We start from the raw sequence: 23924 nt of genomic DNA, 5'->3' as shown, positions 1-23924 counted from the left end.
TCAATAGAAAGAGGGCCATGTGACACATCAAACTTATTGGTAATGTCACAAGAAAAACAATAGTGTGCTTGGTTTCAACGTAACTTTATTCTTTCATGAGTTATTTACAAGTTTCTGACCACTTATAAAATGTGTTCAATGTGCTGCCCATTGTGTTGGATTGTCAATGCAACCTTCTTCTCCCACTCTTCACACACTGATAGCAACACCGCAGGAGAAATGCCAGCACAGGCATCCAGTATCCGTAGTTTCAGGTGCTGCACATCTCGCATAGACAATTGCCTTCAGATGACCCCAAAGATAAAAGTCTAAGGGGATTAGATCGGGAGACCTTGGGGGCCATTCAACTGGCCCACGACGACCAATCCACTTTCCAGGAAACTGTTCATCTAGGCATACTTGGACCTGGCACCCATAATGTGGTGGTGCACCATCTTGCTGGAAAAACTTAGGGAACATGCCAGCTTCAGTGCTTAAAGAGGGAAACACATCATCATGTAGCAATTTCAAGTATCCAGTGGCCTTGAGGTTTCCATTGATGAAGAATGGACCCACTATCGTTGTACCCCATATACCACACCAAACTATCACTTTTGTTGTTCCAACAGTCTTGGAGGGATCCATCCAATGTGGGTTAGTGTCAGACCAAAAGCGGTGGTTTTGTTTGTTAACTTCACCATTCACATAAAAGTTTGCCTCATCACTGAACAAAATCTTCTGCGTGAACTGAGGGTCCTGCTCAAATTTTTGTTTTGCCCATTCTGCAAATTCTGTGCGCCGATCTGGGTCATCCTCATTGAGATGCTGCAGTAGCTGGAGTTTGTAAGGGTGCCATTTGTGAGTAGCTAATATCCGCCGAAGGGATGTTCGACTAATGCCACTCTCCAGTGACATGCGGAGAGTGCTACGCTGTGGGCTCTTGCTGAATGAAGCTAGGACAGCCACTGATGTTTCTTCATTAGTGACAGTTTTCTTGCGTCCACATTTTGGCAAATCCAACACTGAACCAGTTACACGAAACTTAGCAAGCAGTTTGCTCACTGTAGCATGGGAGATGGGTGGGCTCGTAGGGTGTCTTGCATTGAAATCTGCTGCAATGACCCAGTTACTGCGTTCACCAGATATCAACACAATTTCGATCCGCTCCTCACGTGTTAACCTCTTCAACATGTCAATGGCTGTGAACAAAGAGAAACTTGTAAATAACTCATGAAAGAATAAAGTTACATTGAAACCAAGCACACCATTGTTTTTCTTGTGACATTACCAATAAGTTTATTGTGTCACATGGCCCTCTTCCTATTGAAAAAACAAAAGTCGTATCCAAGATGGCCGACTTCTAAATGGCCACCATGGTCACCACCCATCTTGAGGAGTTTGCCCCCTCACATATACTAATGTGCCACAAACAGGACTTTAATATCACCAACCATTCCCATTTTATTACGGTGTATCCATATAAATGGCCCACCCTGTAGTATATTAGAAACTGTCCTATTTCTGTTCTGTCTGTACTTTTAACCATATGTTGCACTGACACACTGACAAGAAGCACTATGTCGAAGAATTCCTGGTGTTGAGATCAATATTGAAGGATTTCTGTGAGTTTGACTCAGATTATCTGTGCTAATCTCCTTCAGCCACTCGAGAAGTGTCCAGTAATAACTGAGGGCAAACTCTAATGCAGATCAGTTATCAGACGTTGATGGACAGTGAGGGGGATCCCGCCGGTCTGACCGAGGTGATCTGACACAAACTGTCAGTCGTCTGTCAGTGAACGCGGCCCTCGCTGTTGTTTCTAAATTAAAGTCATTCTAACAGCTGAGTCTAACATCTGTAGTCCAGATTCTATGTTAGTCTGAGGTTTTGCTAACTTTAACCTCACAGGTAACATGCTGTAGTTCTAGTTTAAGCCTCAAATTTGGAAAATGCTGACTGGATACCCAGCAGTCAGACATTTTTTTATTCCCCAGAGGATTATTTTTAACTTTCGGTATTTTCTCTTCCATTTCCTGGAAACCATCCTCATAACTCTCTAAAACTACTTGGTATTAGTTGGTATTTAGCTGTAAATTACAAGAAGATCACAGAGAAAGTCCTACACATGGGATATTGAGAAAGAATGACATTGTTATATTTGTGTTTTTTACAAAGAAAATACGTATTAATGCATTAGAAAAGCTAAATATTGCACTTAAACTGATCTTTCTTTCTTTTTTTCAAAGGTAACCTTCACAGCTGAAGGTTTACTCCTGCTTTATGCTTGGAAAGTTCCTAATCTGTAGTAGAAGGAGTTCTAGAAAAAACCCTAATATACCACGTGTAAAATCTGCAGTTTTCTCATGCAGTTCATGCAGTGTAGACACAGAAAGAAAAGCATAACTCAACCTTAGTTGAACTTCAATTTCAGTGACTGTCTGTGCAGAATTAGAACATTTTAAGGTGCAACCTACATTTCTAGTAATGTTATGTTGACCTTGTCATTGTGTTGTTTTGATGTCGATGTTTCTAGTGGATCCAACCACTTACAAACAAAGTTCTGTAAAATTCTTTAACCCTTCCATTGTGGGAATCCATGTTTTTGGATGGACCTTGCACTGATGATGGTTATTTTTCCTGCCAGATTGATGGACCACGGCCAAAATTAAAGCCTTGTTAAGCTTTTAGTTAGAGAAAGAAGGCTGACCTTAACATTTCCCTAAGATCATCGTCTTTTTCTTGCTGTTAACTATTCAGTTCAGTTCAATTCAATTCAATTTTATTTATATAATGCCAAATCACAAGCTTAAACGCTAGATTGACAAAAGCTTATAAGATTAACAATCATTTAAGAATATACTTTTATTTCTAGAGAGGAACTTCGTTCCATATGACGTTTCTTGAGATTGTTTATCTTCACCAAACCCATTTCTCAGGGAGTAAGACTTTCAGATGCAGAGGAACTTTAAGAATGGAACTACAGGTTAATCAAACAGATATTCAGTGATTTAAAAATCCGATGTTCTCAAATATTGTCCGGTATTGTTTTTTTCTTTATGACACACAAAACATAAACAGGCTTCTCTGATATTTGTTATGTGTACATATTTATTTAAGTTCCAACACGTGTTATTAGCAGGGAAGTTCCTAAGTGACCTCTGGTGGACAAAGACAGCGATACGTATAATGTTTTTGAAGGGTGTTTTTTTTCCCCTTTTTAAATTTCGGCTGTTAGCCAATAATATCGTCCTGCTTAGAAATTGGCCGGGCTCAAGGTGGAACTTGGAGTGCTTTATGCTGTTTTACATATTTTGAGCTTCACAGAATATCTTTTGATAGAAGGGCAAGTTCAAATTCTTTTAAGCCTTTATCTAGAGGAAGACACCCAGTAGGAATTTGAAACGATGAGCTTGAATGAGTCAACATTTTGACAAGTTCGTCATCATTTTGTTGCTTTTCTGATGCTTCAACTGACTAATTTACCTACAGCTGCATCTTGGTAACTTCTAAAGCTATTTTGCATTGTCTTGTTGCTGAATAGGAGGCCACCACTGTGCAATCAGAGGGATGATTGCTGTGAGAAGAAGGCAGTATAATTACTTTGTGAGATATTTTTACTGAAAGGGAGAGAAACTTCCGTCTATTACCTTCAGTCTTAACAAACTCCACTGCCATCAGAAACATATTGAGAAAACACAAGCAGCCAATCAGTTTTCCTAGTTTCAGCTTTTTGTTCATGTAGCAAATCCATCTATTATTTTCAGGGGAGTCTTTTTTGCTCACAGACGGTGTCTCTGAATCTCCTTCCAGACATCTGAGTTGTTTCATTTTTAAACTTTTTCTTCGATTCATATGCAGCAGGTCGGTCTGGTGTTCTGCTCACTGGCAGCTGTTTCCCCAGTTGGTAAAGCCAATCAGCATTCTCCTGCTTCGGAGCCAGAGAACCAGTGACAGAAAAATGGCAACAAGCCTGAATGAGATCAAGACAGCTGTGCAGGTTTTGTACGTTGAATTCCCCAAATAACAACTCGTAAATCTCAGTGTTTCTTCAGCTATCCTGGTCACAGATTCTCCATCTTTAAAATGGATAAATTAGATTGAATGAATCAATATTTCCATTTAGAGCTCCTGCTGCTCTCAGAATACAAAATTACACTTTAAAAAACTTCTCGTTGGGTTCAAACATTCCTCTTCTTGCTGTACATGGCAGAAGAAAAAAACATGACCATTAGTTTTGACAGAAACTAAAACATATTGTTTGAAATCACAGCTCAAGCAGCCTGAGGCCTTTTCTGATTGAGTTAGTCATTTATTTAGATTTTTGTTGTCAGCGTCCACCTTTAGCTGTTTCGGTTCGCTTGTGCTGCATCACTTTCCGCTCTGGATCGTTAAAAGTGTTTGCACAGCGTTTTGAAGCCATTGGGACTTCTCATGGTATAAATTACAGGCAGCCACAGCCTGCACTCCCAGCTGTTTACTGTGGATGATGAATTCATACCGGCCTGATTTATTTGGCTGTTAGCTTATTGCATCATTTTGGAATAATGTTCATGCATTATGGAGACTGGAAGTCCAAAGTCATGTGGCAGAGAGCACGTCTGCTCCGTCATTCACTGATCCATTGCTTAATAACACATCAATCACGATGCTTCGACATTATTGCAGCTTTGTGACCTCTTGAGTGATGAAGTGGTCTGACTTTTATCAGATCTGCAAAGACTGACTGATTATTTCTCATGGACATTGATATTTATTTTCATGCCGGAGGTCGTTGTTTGAGTCCAGTAATGAGCCGGTAGACAAGTTGCGGCCATCGCTCATCATTAACATCCAGACATATAAAAGATTTAGACTATACTCTGTGTCCACACATTTTTAAAAGCTGCACGAACAAAAGTTCCCACAGATATAAGTGTTTACTAAAAACTGATGCTGACTGAGTCTCAAGAGAGCTGCTCCCACTGCAAGGATGTGGACTCCGTCAGAGGCTGTGCAGAAAGCACAGTCTCCTCTCGAGCGTGGAGATGTAGTTGGACACGTTCAGCAGGACAGGACTTGGATTTGGGACAAGTTGAGCAATGTGGCACAAGTCCATCTCACATGCTGGGCCAGTGAACCAACTGGGAAAAACTGAAACATCACAAACTCAACTGGAAGGATCTCTGGAAAATGGAAGGAAGCAGACTTAGCTTTATAATCAGAGGCACGTACAATATCCTCCCTACAGCCCACAACGTCCATTAGTGAAGTGGAGACGACCATATGTATGCTCTCTGCCAAACTCCAGCAACTCTCAGGCAAAAAAAACCTGTCCCAAGGCCACAACACCTAGAAATGTACAACTTCCACAACCAGGTCCTGCAACAACTGGTGATTATCTCATAAGGAAGGAAAACTGACGCCAATGCCCTCGCTCCTACAGTAGTCTGAATACCAAGCCTCATTCCCTTCATGAGAGCAGGAGAACTTCTTGTGAAGTCATTGGCAAGAGTAAGCATGACCCTGGAAGATTCAGGTCAACCCTGATCACACTGGTCTTTCTGATAGGAACAATAACTAATCTCAGGCCAGACCTCATGTTGCGATCAGCTTTGCAGAAGATATTAGACATTCTGAAACTAATGGTACTTTGGGAATCTGGAGTGGAAGAGCCATATGAATGGGAAAGCTTGTCATAATAGCAGCTCAGGCAGAACCTTGCTGTGGAGGCAAGTGTAAGCATGTAGAGGTCTTATTGTCAAGACCAAAACTCCTGAAGAGGATGGGAGTGCGAGGGCACTGAGTGAAGTAGTGACTGGTTGTTGATCAAGAAAAAGGACACCAGGTGTCATGTTGAGCCCTCTGGAGGTATTGTGGAAATAAAATCAATGAAATACTGAGGATGGAAGATGCCCATCTGATGACCCTAATGAAGCAGTTACTGCTCACCCACTAAGGACCCCAGGCAGGAAGCAGTGCTGATTACTCAAAGGATTGAACCATCAAGTCCTATAAGCTCCACTGAGTCAGAGTTCCTGTATTTGTTTTTAAATCCTTAAATGGTCTTTACCCCGAGCTCTCAGGTCATCTAACCAACTGCTGCTACATATACAGAAATCTAAGTGGAAACTCAGAGGGGACAGGATTCTCTATCGCTGCCCCAAGGTTATAGAATAAACTGTCTTTGCATGTTAAACAGTCACCTCAACAGTCCATTTTTAAAACTCATCTTAAACACATTTTTCCTCCCAGGCCTTCAAATCAGCACGATACATTCAAATCATTTTATTTCTACCTTAATCCAACCTTCGGTTAAAAACCCAAACCCAAAACCCAAAATTGGACAATTAGCAAATATTTATATTTCAAATATGGGCAGCACGGTGGCACTGTGGTTAGCACTGTTGCCGCACAGCAAGAAGGTCCTGAGTTCAATTCCACCATCAGGCCGGGGTCTTTCTGTGTGGAGTTTGCATGTTCTCCCCGTGTTTGCGTGGGTTCCCTCCGGGTACTCCGGCTTCCTTCCACCGTCCAAAGACATGCCGCTTGTGGGCATAGGTTAATTGGATAATCCAAATTGCCACTAGGTGTGAATGTGCGAGTGAATGACAGTGCGAATGGTTGTCTGTCCCTGTGTGTTGGCCCTGCGACAGACTGGCGACCTGTCCAGGGTGTACCCCGCCTCTCGCCCTATGACAGCTGGGATAGGCTCCAGCGCCCCCCGCGACCCTGAAAAGGATAAGCGGAAGCGAATGGATGGATGGATGGATTATATTTCAAATAAAATTACCAGTAAAAATTTTTATTTTTCAACGAATCAGCTATCAGAATCGACGCAGTCCACTAACATATCCATCACTAATCGTGTGCTCCCCCTCTTGCAGGTGGTGTCGGTGTTGCGTCCGGAGGAGATGTTCGAGTGTGTGTTCACATGTGGAGCAGACTGTAAGGGAACGTCGCTCTACCCCTGCCTGCAGATCTTTGTCAACAACTCCGAGTCCAACTCTGTGGCTCTGCTGCACTTTGACGAGCAGCAGCTGGTCCTCAACCCAAAGGTAACGACACCTCGTTTTACCGTGTGACGTGAAGGCGTGAGCGGCATGTTTTTTATAATGTTTTTCTTCATCAGTTAGGCTCTGATGATGCTGAGCTGCTGTCCTGATAGTCCGAACTACTTTGTATCCGCTGTTTGGTCATTAAAACAGAGACGCTCATCATGTTTCAGCGCTAAAGAGGATTTTATTGAACCTGTTTATTTCCTTCATTTACTTTTTAAATTAGCTCTCACATCAGATAAGCTGCATTCTCCAGTTTGAAGCATTTAATGTCAGCTAATTGATTCATTGATTAATCCTTTCAGCCCATATGACAGCTCATTCTGTGGATGAAATAGTTTATTAAAAAATCAGCTGTTCCAGCTCTTATATCAGACAAATCAACAGCCAGCCTTTTTGAACGTTTTCTGAACATCATATTTGTGCAAATTAATCAGGTTAGTTTTATTAACAGCTGATCATCCATAAGGTGTGATCAGAAAGTTTGGGGAATGAACAATAATAATAATAATAATAATGTCATTTGCCCACAGTCACCTTTAAAGTCGTCTTCACCTTTGGAAGCATTGCTGCTACTTTCAGATCACTTCCTGTTCACTTACCGTGTGCACTTGGTTGAGGGCCATTGCTAATGTTTAGAACTGGGTCTTCTTCTACAGCCCAGAGACCAAACAGCAGGTTTCAGTCAAAAAGTTGTACAGTTTGCAGTCAGGACAGTTGTTCTTCGGTTTGTTTGTATTTTTCAGGATTCGTTGGTTTGTCCAGATCTCCAGGCTCAAAGTCTCATATTTGACTGATGCCAGTGCTAGCTTTGTATTAAAGGCTGGCTTTTAAAGGCCAGTTTTACAGCCTTTAAATGAAACTAATAAGCTTTGCACTGTGAATCAGTGTTGCTATTACACATCTGAATTGGGGCAGACCTGAAAACCAAGGCTGTTGGATTCAAAATGTCTGAATGACTATGGACGATAATCATCGTGTCATGAAATAACACGTAAGCTCATACGAGTGCTTAAAATTTGATTTACCGGTCTCTCTTTTCACAGATCATTTATTTTAGTACAATACACCTCACCAGTTCATGAGACGGTGTGAGAGATTTCACTACAAGCTTAATTTCTGACCCTTCATTTAGCATCACAATGAGTGAAGAGTGAAAAGCTTTAATTCCTGCTGCCAAATGTGGAGATTTACAGCAGCTCAAACTACAAAATATTAACAGTGAGGCTGCCAATTACTCAGAAATGAAGTACTCTGAGTACTCTACAGTGGTATTTGTACTGCATGAACACCCAGAAGTTGTAATATCTTGAGGCAAATGCAATAATCTGGGAAAGCTGATTCTGTTCACTGAGAACGCCGCCTCCGGATGAACACAAACAACTGTCTAAGTTTTAATGGCAGCAACAACATATCAGGCAATCACCATATTAGGGATATCTGCTCTTGGTGACATCATACAGACCCAAGACTGGAAATTTGATGTGAAACTTAACATTTAGCTAATGGGTATAACTGTAGCCACATTATTTAAATCTTTGGCCATGTTTCATATGAACGTCACCACTGAAACAGCAGATTTAGGGCAGATTTAAAGTAAGTAGTTTGAGTACCCTGATAAAAAGTGGTCTACGCCTCAGTGGGTCAGAGGTTAAATGGCTGAAATGAGGAAAAAATGGAAGTGTTGCAGTGATCTTGCCATATTTTGCTGTTTTAGTTCCATCTGAGTGTCAGGAGAGTTTCAGTCTGATTGTTTTTGTATCGCAGCATCTAAAGTCAGAGGTGAACCTAAACAGATCCGCTCACTGTGTGAATGAAGGACTCAGAGCGCCATTAACAACCAGCTGATGGTAAACACTGCACAGCTGCGTGACTCTGGGTCTGAGGGCTGGCTGTTTACAGTTTGAACCCCTCCGGGTTTCCACTTTAGCTGCGTGGGTCATGAAAGAAAGCACATCCATGTAGTCAGGTTCAATATCTGGTGAAACCAAAACAGCTGAAGCTTTCATAGCAATGACACGCTTGCATAATCTGGATGGGTCCACATAAATTTGGATAAATAGTGCAGAAAACCCCCCACGAGGGGCCAAAAGGACAATATGCAACAAAATAATCAAACAGCAACAGAGATAAACACAGAAGTCTGTGCTGCTGCTGCTTCTTCTTCTTTGGTGCATGCCTGGGTCGTCACTATGGCAACAGAGTAAATATAGAGGGGAGAGACGGGGCGTCATCGATGCTGCTCAGTCGCCATGGCAACCCATGATGTGGAGATGGAGAAACGGAGAGAGAGCGAGAGAGAGAAGTCACGCTTCATTCAGAAATCCTTTAATGTCGAGAGAGAGAGGCTGAAAATTGGAAAAGGACGGATGTCGCACCGCTCGTCGGCTGGGTGACCTTTACATGTAACTGAAAAAGGGGTGGGGGAGGGTTGGAGGGGAGGGTTCCTCGCTTCAAATATAAAATCTTTATAAAACCTTTATTGCTCCTCCTCCTTCAAGACCAAAACATCGTTAACATGTTGGCAAAAAGACAAAAATGAGCTTGTTGGCGGGTCCTCAGCCTGCCTCACAGCATGATCAGCTCCTCACAGATTCCTCAATGTAAACATCCAGATTCATAACGGGAATAATAAGCACGTGTGCGTCACACACACACAGGTATACAGCGATCATAAACAGACAGGTGCATCGAATGAAATATGATTTCATTTGGTGCTCACTTCCTCCTCCACGGGTTTGTTTTCAGACTCTCTTACAGCAGCTTTGTATGATTCATAGTTAAAAATAAGCCATATCTTATCCTGGGCCTCAAGCAGCCCCTTCGTCTCAAATAAGCTATAAGACAGCACAGAAGGTGGGCAGGGCTTCTGTGCCCAAGATGACCATCTTAGGGTTATATCTTTGTGTGACATCAGAAAGATCCAAGAGGAAAAAAAAACATGAAACTGAGTGTTCAGAGACGTGCTACACAGAGTGCTGTTTGAATATAATACCAGTGCTGGGTTCTGGTTGTACAGTCGCCATGTTTCACATGGCTTAACATGGGGCCGGTGATTGGAAGAGTGGGGCGGTGGTTTGATCCCGGGCTCCTCCAGTGAACAAGTTTAAGTGTGTGAGTCTGAGTGCAGTAGTTAGAAAGCACTTAAAGAATAGAGTGTTTTGTGATTAAAAACCTCTTTGAGTGCTGAGTTTGTGTGGAAAATTTGCAGTTAGATGGTTATGGTTGAAATTTGAATTTTACTCGTTGTTCAGGAGAAACCAACAACAGCCCCGTATTTCTGTTCTTGGACTTTAAAACAGCAGCTTTGCTTGATCCATAGTTCAAAATAATCGTTCTTTAACATACACTGGTGCAGGCCCTCAGTCTGAAGTGAGCTGTAAATTTCCTCAGACTGGCTGTCCCTCATAAACAGGAGGCGTATGGAGCTCCCATGACTAGATTATTAGAACTTCAAGGAGGTGTCTTTATGAACATCTTAACATGGTTAAAACCCTGAGTGGAAGTTTGATAACTGTAAAAATGTATAAAACGTAAAATTCAAAAAATTGGAATTTTCACATTTCTAATTTTGTAAAAACACAAGAAAAACAAAAAAACAATCAACCAACACAAAAACACGTATTTAGTTTTTATGGAATTTATGTGATTTATGCAGTCGATAGATAGATCCAGCTGCCATCAGCTGATAACTTAGCACTCCAGCTTTTTGTTCAAATACAGTCACTTCTGGCTCTTTCTGGTGCTCAAAATGCTAAAGTTGAGGCTTCAAATGGCCAAATGTCCACAGCAGATGGGTGATCAGGGTGCTGGTGTGTCTTTTATATAGAGCATATGGTTTGGGGCAGTGCAGTAATAGATGGTTTGAACCACAGCTGTCTTAAGCAGCTTTCATGTGGTCTCAGATGACAAAGATTGTGAAACTTTGTCGTGATATTTTTCCTCTCTGAAGCTGTTTGGACTTCAGCTCATTGTAAAGGCAGATGAAACAATAAAGGCTGTGTGCTGCTAGCTCTGCAGGGGTATAAAAAAAGACAGCGCTGGGATTTTAGCCAATCACGATTTTAATAAATGACATATCGGCAGAATGTGTCTTCAGGGCCACAGCAGATCTCGGACGAGCAGGCGAGACACATCGATATGTCTGTTTGGTAACCTCTCAGAAGGTTATTGTAGACGACATGCACACACCAGCTGCAGATACACAAAGTGACGCACACCTGCTGAACCACTTCATGTTTATTGGGGTCAGGAGTTCATTTCATTTTTGTTGGAGGAGAAATGAACTGTGAAGACACGAGCAGAGAAATGAGCTGCAAGAGATTTTATACTCAGCGTGTGTATTTAAGTGTACTCGCCCAGCTATTCTCATGTGGACTCGTGTCATTTTCAGACCTCATAAGAACTGTGGGGTAAAGAAAGGTCATTTTGGCCAGTTATGATTTTGGGTTGCTTCTGGTTATGACGTGGTTTGAGAATTGTCACAAAAGCAGAAGTGAAATATGTGTGTTGGGCATGTCTAGCTCTCAGCTTGTGTTTAACCACGAACTGATAAGCTGGTGTTTCTGATCAGATAACAACTCAGACCTGCAGCTTTAATTAAAACCTGACAATCTCTTACGTGTGTGCCTACATTAATGTGTGTGTGTTCGTGCATCACTGCGTAAATCCAAGCGCCGTGTTCACTTGATTCAGCTGGTGTGAAAACAAATATGTGGCTGGATATGCTCTCCGTTTCCTAATTTAAATCTCTGAAGGTGACATGAAAAGTGCAGCAGGAAGGTTGTTGGAGAGCTCGGAGAAGACTGTTGCATTTTAGTCCCATTACATTAAGAATACTGATAAGTACTGATACAGATCAATGGAGCCAGTATTGATGAAATTCTGATGATAGCTATCTGTAATCCTCACATGTGCAGATATTGATTTGACTTCTGTTTACTTCATTATTCTTAAAGCACCTCAGTTTTCCTGCCTTTGCTTTACATGAACAGATTCAGTTGGCCTGTGCTGCTGTTGATCTTAATGTCATGTCAGTCATTTGGTCCACAGGTGGCTCCATTAAGTAATCCCCCCCATAGACACAACACCAATTAACTCAGAGTGTCTGTCTTCTTCTTCTTCTATCTCTCAGTCAGCTGTTTTACATCCACAACATCCATTTTAGACACAACTGCAATTAAAGTTCCCAGTCTGTCATTGAAAGGTCATGAAGAAAATGAGCTCAACCAGAGGTGCTTTTAAAGATGGAATTTGTTTAGATGGGTTCCCTGTTGGTTCTGTCTGGATTATATCCAATGCCATGTCAAGTTTTTCGCCTAACTTTCTTTAATTTCTTACAGAAATTTGTGCTGCCAGTCAGATCTATAGCACAATAACATGAAAACCATCCAACGACCAATCAGCTTTCTGCAATCTAACTCTATATAATGTCATCTGCAGGGCAGAGTGTGTGGATATTGACTATTCCTGGTTTTTCTGGTGATGGTGATACACTTTGGGGTCCACAAGCACTCAGTGGGGTAGCAGGATGTAAAAGTTTCCAATGTTCTACTGACTCAGTAACTGCAGATCTCCAAACCTCTTCTGGCATTATCATCATGACAGAAACTGTGCACTGGGAGCTTCATGGCGTGGGTTTCCATGGTTGAGCAGCTCCTGTAGGGGTAATGTGAGAGTAGCCCAGTACTTTTCTTCATGTAGTTTATGTCAAAGTCCTTCCAGAACAAGATCTCATAAATAGGCAGCCATCTTGAAATTCCTCCCAGTGCTAATTTTTATTTGAGTAGTCACCAGGAAATAAAACTAAATCTATAGAACCACCAGGGAAGTCTCATCTTAAAATACCAACACTTAAAAGGTTTGATCCAAATTAAATGTTTGAAAAACATTTTTCCCCTGGGAGTTTTACTTCGACCTGCATTTCCTAGATTTTTATTTCAGGAGTGCTGTCTGTCTCTTATAACATCTCTGCTTATGTCCCATTTTCACTTCTTGGGCTTGCTGTAAGTTGTAAACACTGGAGTGGGATACCATACAAACAGGACAAAAATAACAAGAGGCTAAACAGAATGAACTCAAAGCAGGACATGAGGATGAGTATAAATAAACTCGAAAGCAAAAAGAACATTACAATAAAAATTCAACAAAAGTCAACAAAGCAAAATGTCTGGGTCCAAAATCCAGGACCAGGAGAACATTAACAAGCATATAAAGAAAAGTTGAAGGTGGGGAAGAAATGAGAAACCTCCAAACCTCAAACTGCTGACTCTTTGCTATTACATGCTGATATAAACACAGTTATGGGAGGAGCTACTGAAAGAAATCAAGCAATTATTAGCAGATTCTCACAGAAATGACCCAAGACGTCTGCCTGTAATGTTCAGACCTGTTTAAATGTGAGATGGATCTGGATTAAAGCCGCAGCAGGGACAAAGAGACATTCTTCAAGGTTGTTCAGTTACAGAGCCACTCCTGAATTTAGGGGAGTGTTTAATGCATAACATAAAAAATGTTTCTGCCTGGTCTTTGTAAGACCAGGCAGAAAGTTATGAAGTCATAATGGTGATGAATTGATGTGTTTGATTAATGTCTCTGTCCTGCTCTGTTTTATTCTTTGTGTGCACTTCATCAGTCCGAACTCACAGTGTCCCTCTGGCTTTCTGTCAAACACACACACACTGTTCAGTTCAAATTTAATGGAGTTTGCCAATCCAAGCTAGGCTGGTTACATTAGTGTGTGTGTGTGTGTGTGGGTGTGTCCAGCCCATAAAATATTTCATGAGTGCAGAAATCCGACTCTAAAGTCTTAGCAACAAACTAAAGCAGCTTTGGCTTCACTGCAGCTCGGTAATATCTCAGCACAGCGCTCTGCAGATGTTGGTGTTATGGCAGGATTACTTCTCGGCACTGACTGGTCCTGCTGCAAATGTTTCCACTGATGTCCACATCTGTAACCAAACGTGTCGGGTCAGTTAGATGTTGCATCATATGACATATGAGTTAGTGAAGAACGATCATAAATGTTTCAAAGATTTTTTTTTTTTTTTTTGGGGGGGGGAATAAATCAAATATATGCACAGAGTCAGTGTTTACAGCAAGAATCAAGAAAACTTTAGTCAGCCCTTAAAAAGAGATTGTGTTGTCGATTTGTAGGCTGAAATCTCTCTGCTGCTTCACTGGACACTAAAAATACCAGAATCATTTCATCCTGTGTTCATTATCCAGGAAAGCCATCAGAAGTCTCTAAATACTCTGCCTTCTGTCCTAAAATGTATCACTAAAAGGCCTGCAGAGGCCTGACACGCTCCAAGAAATTGATGGTGGTTTCTCTAAAGTGTGCCTATCGAGTGTGCCTATTTTACAGTTGTCTCAGTTTTTTGGGGGCCCACAGTTAGGAGTCAACTTAATTAGCATTACTGTAAGAAACAGATGAGATCACACACAGCCCTGAATTACATGTTACACGGGACACGTGAGGTAAAGTTAGTTGCTCAGCGGAGAGAAAGGAAAGGCATGACTGATGAACCAGGTCAGTGTAAACTGAGTTTCAGTCAATACAATATATGAAAGTTTTTTCTTTTTGGGATTAACATTTTATTGAATTCAGTCAATAAAATTCAGTCCACTGTAAATACAGATCACAACATGTAAAAATTGCCTCAGCATAACAGCAGAACAGTAGAGAATGCAAAACTTTTGTATTCTGTGATCTCTGACAGTGCTCGTCAGGACCCCAATGTCTGTCCCACTCTAAGTTTTAACCTAATCCTTTTATTCTGAACAGATACAGATCCCGCTTCAGGTGGAAGCTCTCCATTCTTCACTCCTTTAGTGGAGAATTGAAGAAAGTTAGAATCATGCAAAAGGCTTGAGTTTAGCCTCCATCTGGGAGACTTGAAGGGGCTGCCAAATGAGGTCAGATGCTGGAGCACCGAGGCATGGTCAAATAAGTGTATACCTCCAATAGAACAAGACATTGCTCAGGGCATGATAGAATTTGACATAAGAAAATGACGACGGAGCGTTGTGGGGGGCAGAATAAAAGGTGTAATCTCTTGTGGATAGGTTGAATACTCTCCATGCATCTACTAAACGCAAGTTCCTACACATTTTAAGAGCAACTGAAGCTGATCTAGAGTGTCGCTGTGAGGGAGTGCTTTGATCTAGTTATCATCCACTACCAAATTGAAGTCCCCTGCTATCAGGATTGGATAATCACCCATATAGCTAATTATACATTCCAAATTACCAAAAAGGTAGGGTTGTCAACATTTGGTGCACAGTTATTGTTTAAAATCTTGAAATCTTGAATCTCAGCCAAGAGTAGCAATGTCCACCCATCTGTATCCTTAACCATCCGGGTGCATTTAAACTGTAGCTGCTTATGAATCAAAATTGCTACACCCCTACTCTGACTGCTACACCCCTACTCTGACTGCTACACCCCTACTCTGACTGCTGCCACACGAAAAAAATACCTGACCCACCTAATCATGGCAAAGTTTATCCAACTCCTGGGGGGACAAGTTAGTCTCTTGGAGAAAGGCAATGTCAGCTTTTTTTGATTTGATAAATGTAATGATTTTCTTTTTTTTAATTGGATGGTTAAGGCCCTTTACATTCCAGGTCATTAAGGTAAAGGGCCTTTGGTGCTTATTTGCCATCATACATTTTGTATTGGACATATAACAGTGGGGTAACATATTATTAAAACCAGGAGTTCAACACCGAGTGGACAATATATGGATGGCTGGCTATAAATAAAATAGGCTATAAATAGAATATGGAAGTAAATAAAAATAACAACTGATAAACATTTAAGCAAATACGTCTCGGGTGACAGAGAACACTAGTTACCCTCAGGTGGGCCAGGAGCCCCCAAAAGCAAAACATAAACTTTATGGTCCGTGACTCTAACCAGTCAAACAGTCATAAACAGGACCCGTCGCCAGCAGCAGCAGCATACCAAGTCAATGTATTGTGAGCAGAGCAGTCATTTCAGGACTTAGCTCCCCGAACACACCTCTGTGCAGATTGGTTAGAACTGTCCCTTGAAAGACAGTCTTTAATAGTCTTAGTGAGATTCTCTACCAAGCAGATTACGTCGTATTCTCAAAACTAAAGTAAGTGAATAAATCAAATCAAAGCGTGAGACCCTATAATATTGAAACTTAAACAGTTAGAAGGTGCAAAGTATATCAATAATTTTAAATACTATAACTGAGCACCAGCCAAGGCCCGTTATTCAATGGCATGTTAATTACGCTATGGCAAAAAAGGGCAGTTTTTGAATCCAAGCCCTTGACTGTAAATAATTCCCTTAAGGTAAAGACAGAATGTAGTCCTGGGCTTTTTTTGGGTCGATAAACTCACGTCTGCCCTCCGTCATTTTCAGCACAAGCAACGCTGTGCTGAGGGAGAACTTGATCTTCCTTTCGTGTAACAGCCGTTTACAGGGATTACATGCCGCTCGTTTGTGCGTCCATACCCTCGCAGCCCTCTGGAAAGCAATCAAAGAGCAGGTGGTTTCTCCATCCTCTGTTTTTGAGGTGGTGTAATTCCTGTCGTAGAGCGTTCACTTCGTCACTAGTTGCAGGAGAATTTTCCTTTAGTGCTCTGCTATCATCCTCAAGGAAATCCAGGCAAGACTCAGCGTTGCTTAAGCGAGTAGCCAATATCCCCTAACTTAGCCTCCACTGCCCTCGTAGCAGTTTGAATTGCATTGGGTTTGCTCTCTTGTGTCTCGGAGGTTTTCTTAAGTGTGCGTAAATACTTGCAATGTCCTTGGCTATTTGTTCAGTTGTAGCAATTTGATTAGTATCTGACTTTGAAGGTGAGGGTGGCTGCACATCATTAGCTTTCGCCGAGGCTTCCTTGCTAGCACCTTCTTGGCGTTGAAGTGTGCGTTTTTGTTGGTGATTTGGCATTATGAGCTTTCACAAAGAGTCTTCAAGCCTCCCGCTGTCCTGAGGCGATATTTTGTAAATGTTGTGTAGCGTAATGTTCTAATAATAATAATAATAATACATTTTATTCGAGGCGCCTTTCTAAAACCAAAGGTCACCTTACAAAGAGAAAAAGACATAAATAAAACAGGAGATTAAAATAGAATCTAATACATTAAAATACAGAAAACAACAAATAACAACAAAACAAAAAACACAAATAAACAAGATGACAGCAAGTAAAATCTGTATTAAAGTGACTAAGTTAAAATCCACAAGCAGCCAGTGCAGAGTTTTACATGTAGTTTTTTGCTTTGTATCTGTAACCAAACCTTAACAAAAAAATTTGTAACTCATGTAAATATTTTTTACAAACACAAATCGTTTTCACACACACACACACACACACACACACACAAACACACACACACACACACACACACACACACACACACACACACACACACACACACACACACAAATTCTCATCTGTAGATGCACAAACACAAAACTTTCAGATATTTTGGTTTACCACGGTACAAAACGGACACAAATACGCATTTGATTTACAAGTACAAAACATTCATGTCCACAATTTGAGTCCATATCGAGCCTCTAGTGGATGTTAGAGGAACAGCAGCTCTTGGCTGTTGTCTTTATTTTTCACCCACAGAAGTTGAAGTTTCCACTTCAAATCAAAATGCCACTAAATTCACCCTGTTCTCCTTTAATACAAATGTTAATCCTGATGTAAATAGCTAACGCTCCATTTTTTGTATTGTTGGATTAAACTGTTAATCAGACTGAATTAAGGTGAGCTGCAGCTCTGGTCACATATGTTTACGCAGAAGGCTGCTGCACGCACCCACTGGAGGCTGCGGGTTTTATTTAGCAGAATAAGTGTGTGCTGTGTTGGTGATTAAGGAGTCATTGAGTTATTTACTGCACATCTACTCTGATTTTTCTCTGTGACAAGCAGCAGAAGAAACGTCTCACTCTCCCCTCCTGTTAGGCAGATTGATTTTACACTCTCTCTCTGCTCCGGTTTCTGTCATGTAGCGAACAAATCGGCTCTAAATCGTGTGTTTTGAGCAGTAAAATGAGGATTTGGCAGCTGAATAAAGCGATGACATGAACACAGTGTGACAGCAGAGAGAGGAAGGAAGCAAGGAGATGAAGGCAGGTGGGCGGTTTCACTCAGCTAATTACTCACCGAGTAATTTCCTCGTCTGTGACTTAATTATGTCATAAATGTAAATGACAAGAGCTGCAGGTAACCAGAGGGCAGCTGCACACACATACATGCATGTTTTGTAATAATCTCCCCACCCAAAGTCCTACCTTTTGAATTATTTTAATATCAATAATAAACTTTGACCCCAAACTAATAATTTCTAAAGATAACCAGCAAAAAGCTCGCTCTGTAGACTTTGTGTTTTCTCATTTTTCTATCAGTATGAGGACATTTAACACAACGTCAAAGGAAACAGATTTTACTGGAATCTTTTAAAAGGTGTCTAAAACTTTTATTTTTTCTAATTATTTAATGTCAAAAATTTCTTTAAAATTATTTTTAATCATTGATGGTTGTCAGGGGTTCACCAACTGGTCTCTAGGCCTGTGTGAAGTCTAATGATTTAAACTAGACTCTACTTAAATATGGCAGATCAAATATGTCAAAATAATATAATTTAAAAACTCAAATATAAATAAATACAATAAGAAATAAATGACCCAGTTATAAAATGAATGCAATTAAATATTCAAAATATTACATTTCTTTTATCATGTTTCATTTAGTTTGGCATTGATTTACCTTTTTATAATTTGTTTTTATCATTTATTTTGTATTAATTTATTATTTTAAAATTTGGTGGTTCATTTTCTGTATATAAAATTTATTTATTATTTGGTCAGTTTTGGTCCTCCCTACATAAATGTACTGCGGTTACTCATAAACTTATAACACTGAAGCGCATATGATTCTTTTTTTTTACCTTGTGCTTTTTGATCAGTCATGAGATATACAGATATAACTCAGCAGTCTGCTCTGTTTCATGGAGGGCATTACATCTATGCTGCTCGGGGCTTTAAAAGAGTGCAGGTGTTGTGTTTTAATACTGACCTTTTATGCTTTAATCCCAAAGAAGTAGGCAGCAAACATTTTTCATTTTTCTGTTCATATCAGGACATTTGGAGCTTACAAATACAGCAAATCTCAGAGCAGCTGGAGAGGTCAACAGAAATAAGCCGAACTATTAATTTATGAAAGTATATTTGGTTCATGGAGACAGAAAAAAAATTTAATATAATCACTGAAGAATGACGACAGCAATAATGACTTGTGTGTGTGTGTCATGCTAAGTTAAACTAATTAACTGTGATGAGGCAGCTTCTGGAGCTCCTGGACGCGGTGGAGGTGGGAGGCAGTTGTCAGTATCTTCCTGCCCAGCCAGGAGGCACTGTCCCTGGGCACAAACGCTACCTCTCTCCACCTCTCCTCTGCCTCAGAGGAAATGTTCAGCTGAGGCCGTTCAGACATTTGTGTGCTAACAAGTGTGTTCAACCTGTACCTAAACTGTACTAGTTTATACTTTACTCAATTCCTGGACCTTAACTGATCTTTGACAAGTGGTAAATGGCCAGTTTTGTCTCTGGGTGCTTTAGAGAAATCTTAAGCATGTCTCAAGTCATTTTATTTAAGGTTCTTGTGCAGGTGTCGAAGTTTCCAAAGAACCTGAATCAGGTTGAATGTTGATGAAAAAAATGAGGTGCTTATTTTTATTTAATAGTGTTTTCATTAATTATTGAATCTGGATCCAGCGCAGAATTTAGTGCAAACTTGAACCGAACATTGTGATATTCTTTAAAATGACACATGAAGTGATTTTGAGCCACTGCTCCTACAAATAGGATTTCTTTGGTTTCCAGGTCAAAAGCAGGTATTTTATTTAACCACTACAGATGACAAGATGACAGACTGAAGTTAAACAGATGAATTATAAAAATATGGAAAGGTGTGTGTTGGGGGGGGGGGGGGGGGGGGGGTTATTCTGCTGTAAAGTCTATGGGGACTGGTTTATTCAGCTTATTCATTTTGCTCTGTGAGACTGTAGCTGGTCTGTTCAGTAATCCATGCTAAGAAGTATAAAGTCATCATCGAGTGGATCTATAAACTGCTGCTGTGCTCTGATGGGCATGCAGAGAAATAATGCGCTCTCTAAATGTACTCGATGAATATTTAAAAGTGTGACGTCAACAAGACACTAATAAAAAATCATCTGGATTTACAGCTGTCGTTGTATCAGCTGGCCGTCAGAGAGGCTGACCACCTTTCAAGTGAAGGATCTCCACATGTTCGTCTCCTCACTGAAAGCTTGAGTGAATGCTGCAGTGTTTGATCCAAGCATCTCTTCATCATTTACACACTGCCTGAGACTTGGCATAGAAAGTCAAATATATAAATTATTAAAGGCTCCATAGCGCTCCATAAAGGTGTGTTTGTATTCCCATCAGTATAGATTTTAATAAAAACTGTGACTACGAGGAACAGAACTGAAGGGGTTAAAGAGACTGCTGAGCCACTCATTCATCACCATACTGTTCATCCACATAGAGGCACACAGGTGGACAGACAGGTCGTCATGACCTCATGTTAATCTGTTTAGCCGAGTCAGACTGAGAGGCGACAGCAGGTCACAGAAGACCAAAAACCTCAGAGCTTCCGATTATCTGCTCCAATTCAGGACAGAATTCCCACTGTGCTACCGTCCTGTCTGTTAATCCAACCGCTGCAGTTCCTCTAACGTCCAGCAGGGGCTTAGTCCCCACAGACTCCCATGTTAAAATGTTACATCAGAAACAAACATGTTTCCAGCCTTATACAAACACTGGTTTATCTCTATAGATAATTCCCCACTCCATGTTTTTAACTGTTTGCATTATTGGAGGCGTGGCCTCCCCGCACTGTAGCTACTAGCTGCCTAATTGGGTCTCTGAACTGGACCTCAGGACAGTGTGCTGTTGGAGCCTTTTGAATGTGATTATCTGACCAATAATATGACTGCTATATAACTGCTATTGACTGACTGATATTGTGCAGTTTTGGCGAAATTGGAGAATTTAATTAGTGAGAACCTATGAGCAGGTATTTGTGTCTGTGTGAAATCTGTTTTTTCTACTCTTGAATCTCTTTGACATCACACAGAGCATGATAATCTCAGAAGGCCCAGTAACTTTCTGTTTATGAGGAGCAACCAATCAGAAGAAAGTGAATTATGCAAAGCTACTCGGGTAGAGTCAAAGAGTAAGAACATGGGACTGGAACGAGCAGAGTGGTTTTGCAGCTATTGTGATCACATGTTGTTGTAGTCTCAAGGCTTTTGTGGTTGTTGGATTGATTTAAATTTTCTTGCAGTTCTTTGATTTTTTTTCCCTCTTCAACAACAAATAATGACAGCCGCTCAGCAGTGAACAGAAAGCTCTGAACATGTGACCTCCTGAGAGCCCCCACGCGGCTGATCAATAAGAAATATAAAAATCAGTGAAGAGATCGATAACTCCCCGCAGCGTCAGGTAGAGCTGAGAATCCTGCTGAGAACCTTTGTTTTACAAGACACAACAACAAACACCTGAAAAAAACACCTGAGAGTAAAACATGAACCAGGCTTCCTAAAGTGAGAGCAAATTTACAGAAAAACCAAATAGCAGTAATTCCACAGGTACAGCAGGTGACACTGTTGGTAAAGTTGGGGCTGTTAATCCATTACAGAAAAAAACTGAGCTTGTTTCATGTCTTAGTCATAGACTGAGATGGACATAGCAACTATGATATCATCCACTGGCCTCTTGGTGCTTTAGCATTTGCCATGAATGCGTGTCGAAGGCTAAGCTAACCTGTATCACACGGACACAGATACCTGCTAATAGCTAACTGGAGCCTCCGGTGGATGCTGGAGGAACTGTAGATCTTTGTGTCTCTTTAAATTTCTAGCAAGTTTCCAGGTTGATGCCCTGTGTCAACATGAGGAAAATGACAGTTCCCTCATTCCCTCCTGGAAGCTTCAGTGCAGTTAGCTGATCTTTGCTGGTTTATTCAGGTCCCTTTCTCCTGCTGCCAGTTTGTTTTTATTAACACACAAACTTTTAAGGTTTTTTTTTTTTTTTTAAACACACTGTGGAACCGATCTCCTCCTTCAGTGTTGATGCCCTCTTTCTCTCTCTCTGCTGCTTTTATAGAGGACAAAGGTCACCTGTTCATTACCGTCCAATCAAAAAACTTTTCTCCTTGTCTGATCTAATCAAGACAAACGGTGTTTGTGCTGTCAGCCTGTCAGGACATGATTGATGTTCTTTAACTCACAGCTAATTTTTTGTGTGTTGCCATGTCCCAGTCGTTTCCTGGTTATTTGGGTCAAGTGTTTGTTCAAGCTGAGTTTGTACTGAAATTTAGACTGAATGAAAAAACAACAACACATTTTGTACAAAACTGCGTCAAACTAGCTTTTTACCTGAGTATCTTTGTGACAGATCATTCACCGTCTCACTCTTTTAATGCTCCTAATGCAGCACGACCTCTCAAGTTCTTCTAACATGTGGTTGAAGCTGTGAAAAAGTACCGCTTAAAACCGCATTTTCACCGCTTTTTCAGCGTTCATAGGTTTATGGCTCCGTGTCAGAGCACTGGCTACGAATCTCAGACAGATCAGGCCTTAACTTAATGAAAAAGTTATCAATCGTTCTTTTCATCTTTTCTCATTACCCACAGCTACATCCACTTCTGTTGGGCCTAGGCTACTCACTAGGGCTGGGTATCATCACTGATTTCTATAATCCATTAGATTCCGATTCACAAGGTCCCAATTTGATTTGATTAAATTTTGACTCAGACAAATTATAATTCTGATCATTTATCAGTACTGACACTTGTGAGACTTCATCTGAGGTGTGAGCATCACAGCAGATGCCTTTGTGTCAAAGTAAATGAGGATAAAACACAGAAAAACATGTAGCAGATTTTCCTGGCCTGGCTTTTTATAGCAGATAACCTTAAAAATATTCTGCAGTAGATCAAAAACTGAAGAAAACCATGAATCAACATTTTAACATTACCTGATGCTGTTGAAGTGAAAGAGAGCAAAGTTACAGAGGTTTTATTAGAAACACAGCTAACTCTTTTGCAATTTGCCATCATTTTAAAAAAGTTAAAATTTCTTCGCTATTAAACAGCAGAAATGAGGCTTTCTTGTCGGAGGTAATTTTTGGGAGAACAAAAAAAGAAAAACAGCGGCCAACAGTGCAGTACATGACTTGTGCGTAATAAGCAAACAAATAATGCAGAAAACAGAGATTTGAGATGGGAAACTGTTCTAGAATTACACTGAGAGAAAGAAAGAGCTGTGCAGGAAGTGGGAATTTAATTGTGGTGGAAGCAAAATAGCAAAAGAGGGAATTTATGACGATGTTTATCAAATGTGAAGTGTAGTTTGGATCTTTTGTTGCTGCTGGTTCAGTTAATATTGGTTGGAGAGAGAAAAAGCCTGCAGCTTCAGAATCTGTGCAAAAAAGACGTAAACACAAAGTGCGGACCCGATGCATCAGAATCAGTGAGCTGTCGGCTTTAAGCCCTGACAGCTAACTGAGTATGTGCTGTCGGGTGAGAAAGCCGACATCTCGCTTATTCTGATGCGTCGTGCTCTGTGTTTACGTCTTTGTGCAGAATCTGTTTACCTGCTCTCATTTACTGTTTGGTTATTATTAAAATAGTTTTATGAGCTTTAACCTGAGATTCTGGCGTTTCTGGCAAAATATATTTATATTTAAAAGTCAATTCAGGATTTAATGAATCGATATCGCTACTCACCTCCCTCTATCCGCCTGCGCTTTCAAACTTACATACACGTAGGCTGACAGGAATATCTGGACCAGGCCAATCAGAGAGGCCTCGCCCCTGACTATCTCTGAT

The 23924-nt window shown here is 40.7% G+C and overlaps 1 protein-coding gene across 2 annotated transcripts in view; it reads left to right on the top strand.

Annotated features, from left to right (window-relative positions):
• The window catches only part of LOC102792035 (calcium-activated potassium channel subunit beta-4-like), a 37431-nt gene that overhangs the window by 1796 nt on the left and 11711 nt on the right, over positions 1–23924 (top strand). For both annotated transcript variants that reach the window (XM_006781019.2, XM_087831119.1), the window contains exon 2: positions 6843–7013. In XM_006781019.2, coding sequence (XP_006781082.1) covers positions 6843–7013 — 171 coding nt within the window. The remainder of the gene's footprint in view (positions 1–6842; positions 7014–23924) is intronic.

The sequence above is a fragment of the Neolamprologus brichardi genome, chromosome 17 (genome assembly GCF_056152115.1).
Source record: "Neolamprologus brichardi isolate AB-2024 chromosome 17, ASM5615211v1, whole genome shotgun sequence".
NCBI lineage: Eukaryota > Metazoa > Chordata > Actinopteri > Cichliformes > Cichlidae > Neolamprologus > Neolamprologus brichardi.
The sequence above is the reverse complement of the archived record's forward strand: the minus strand, read 5'-3'. Positions and strand labels throughout refer to the sequence as shown.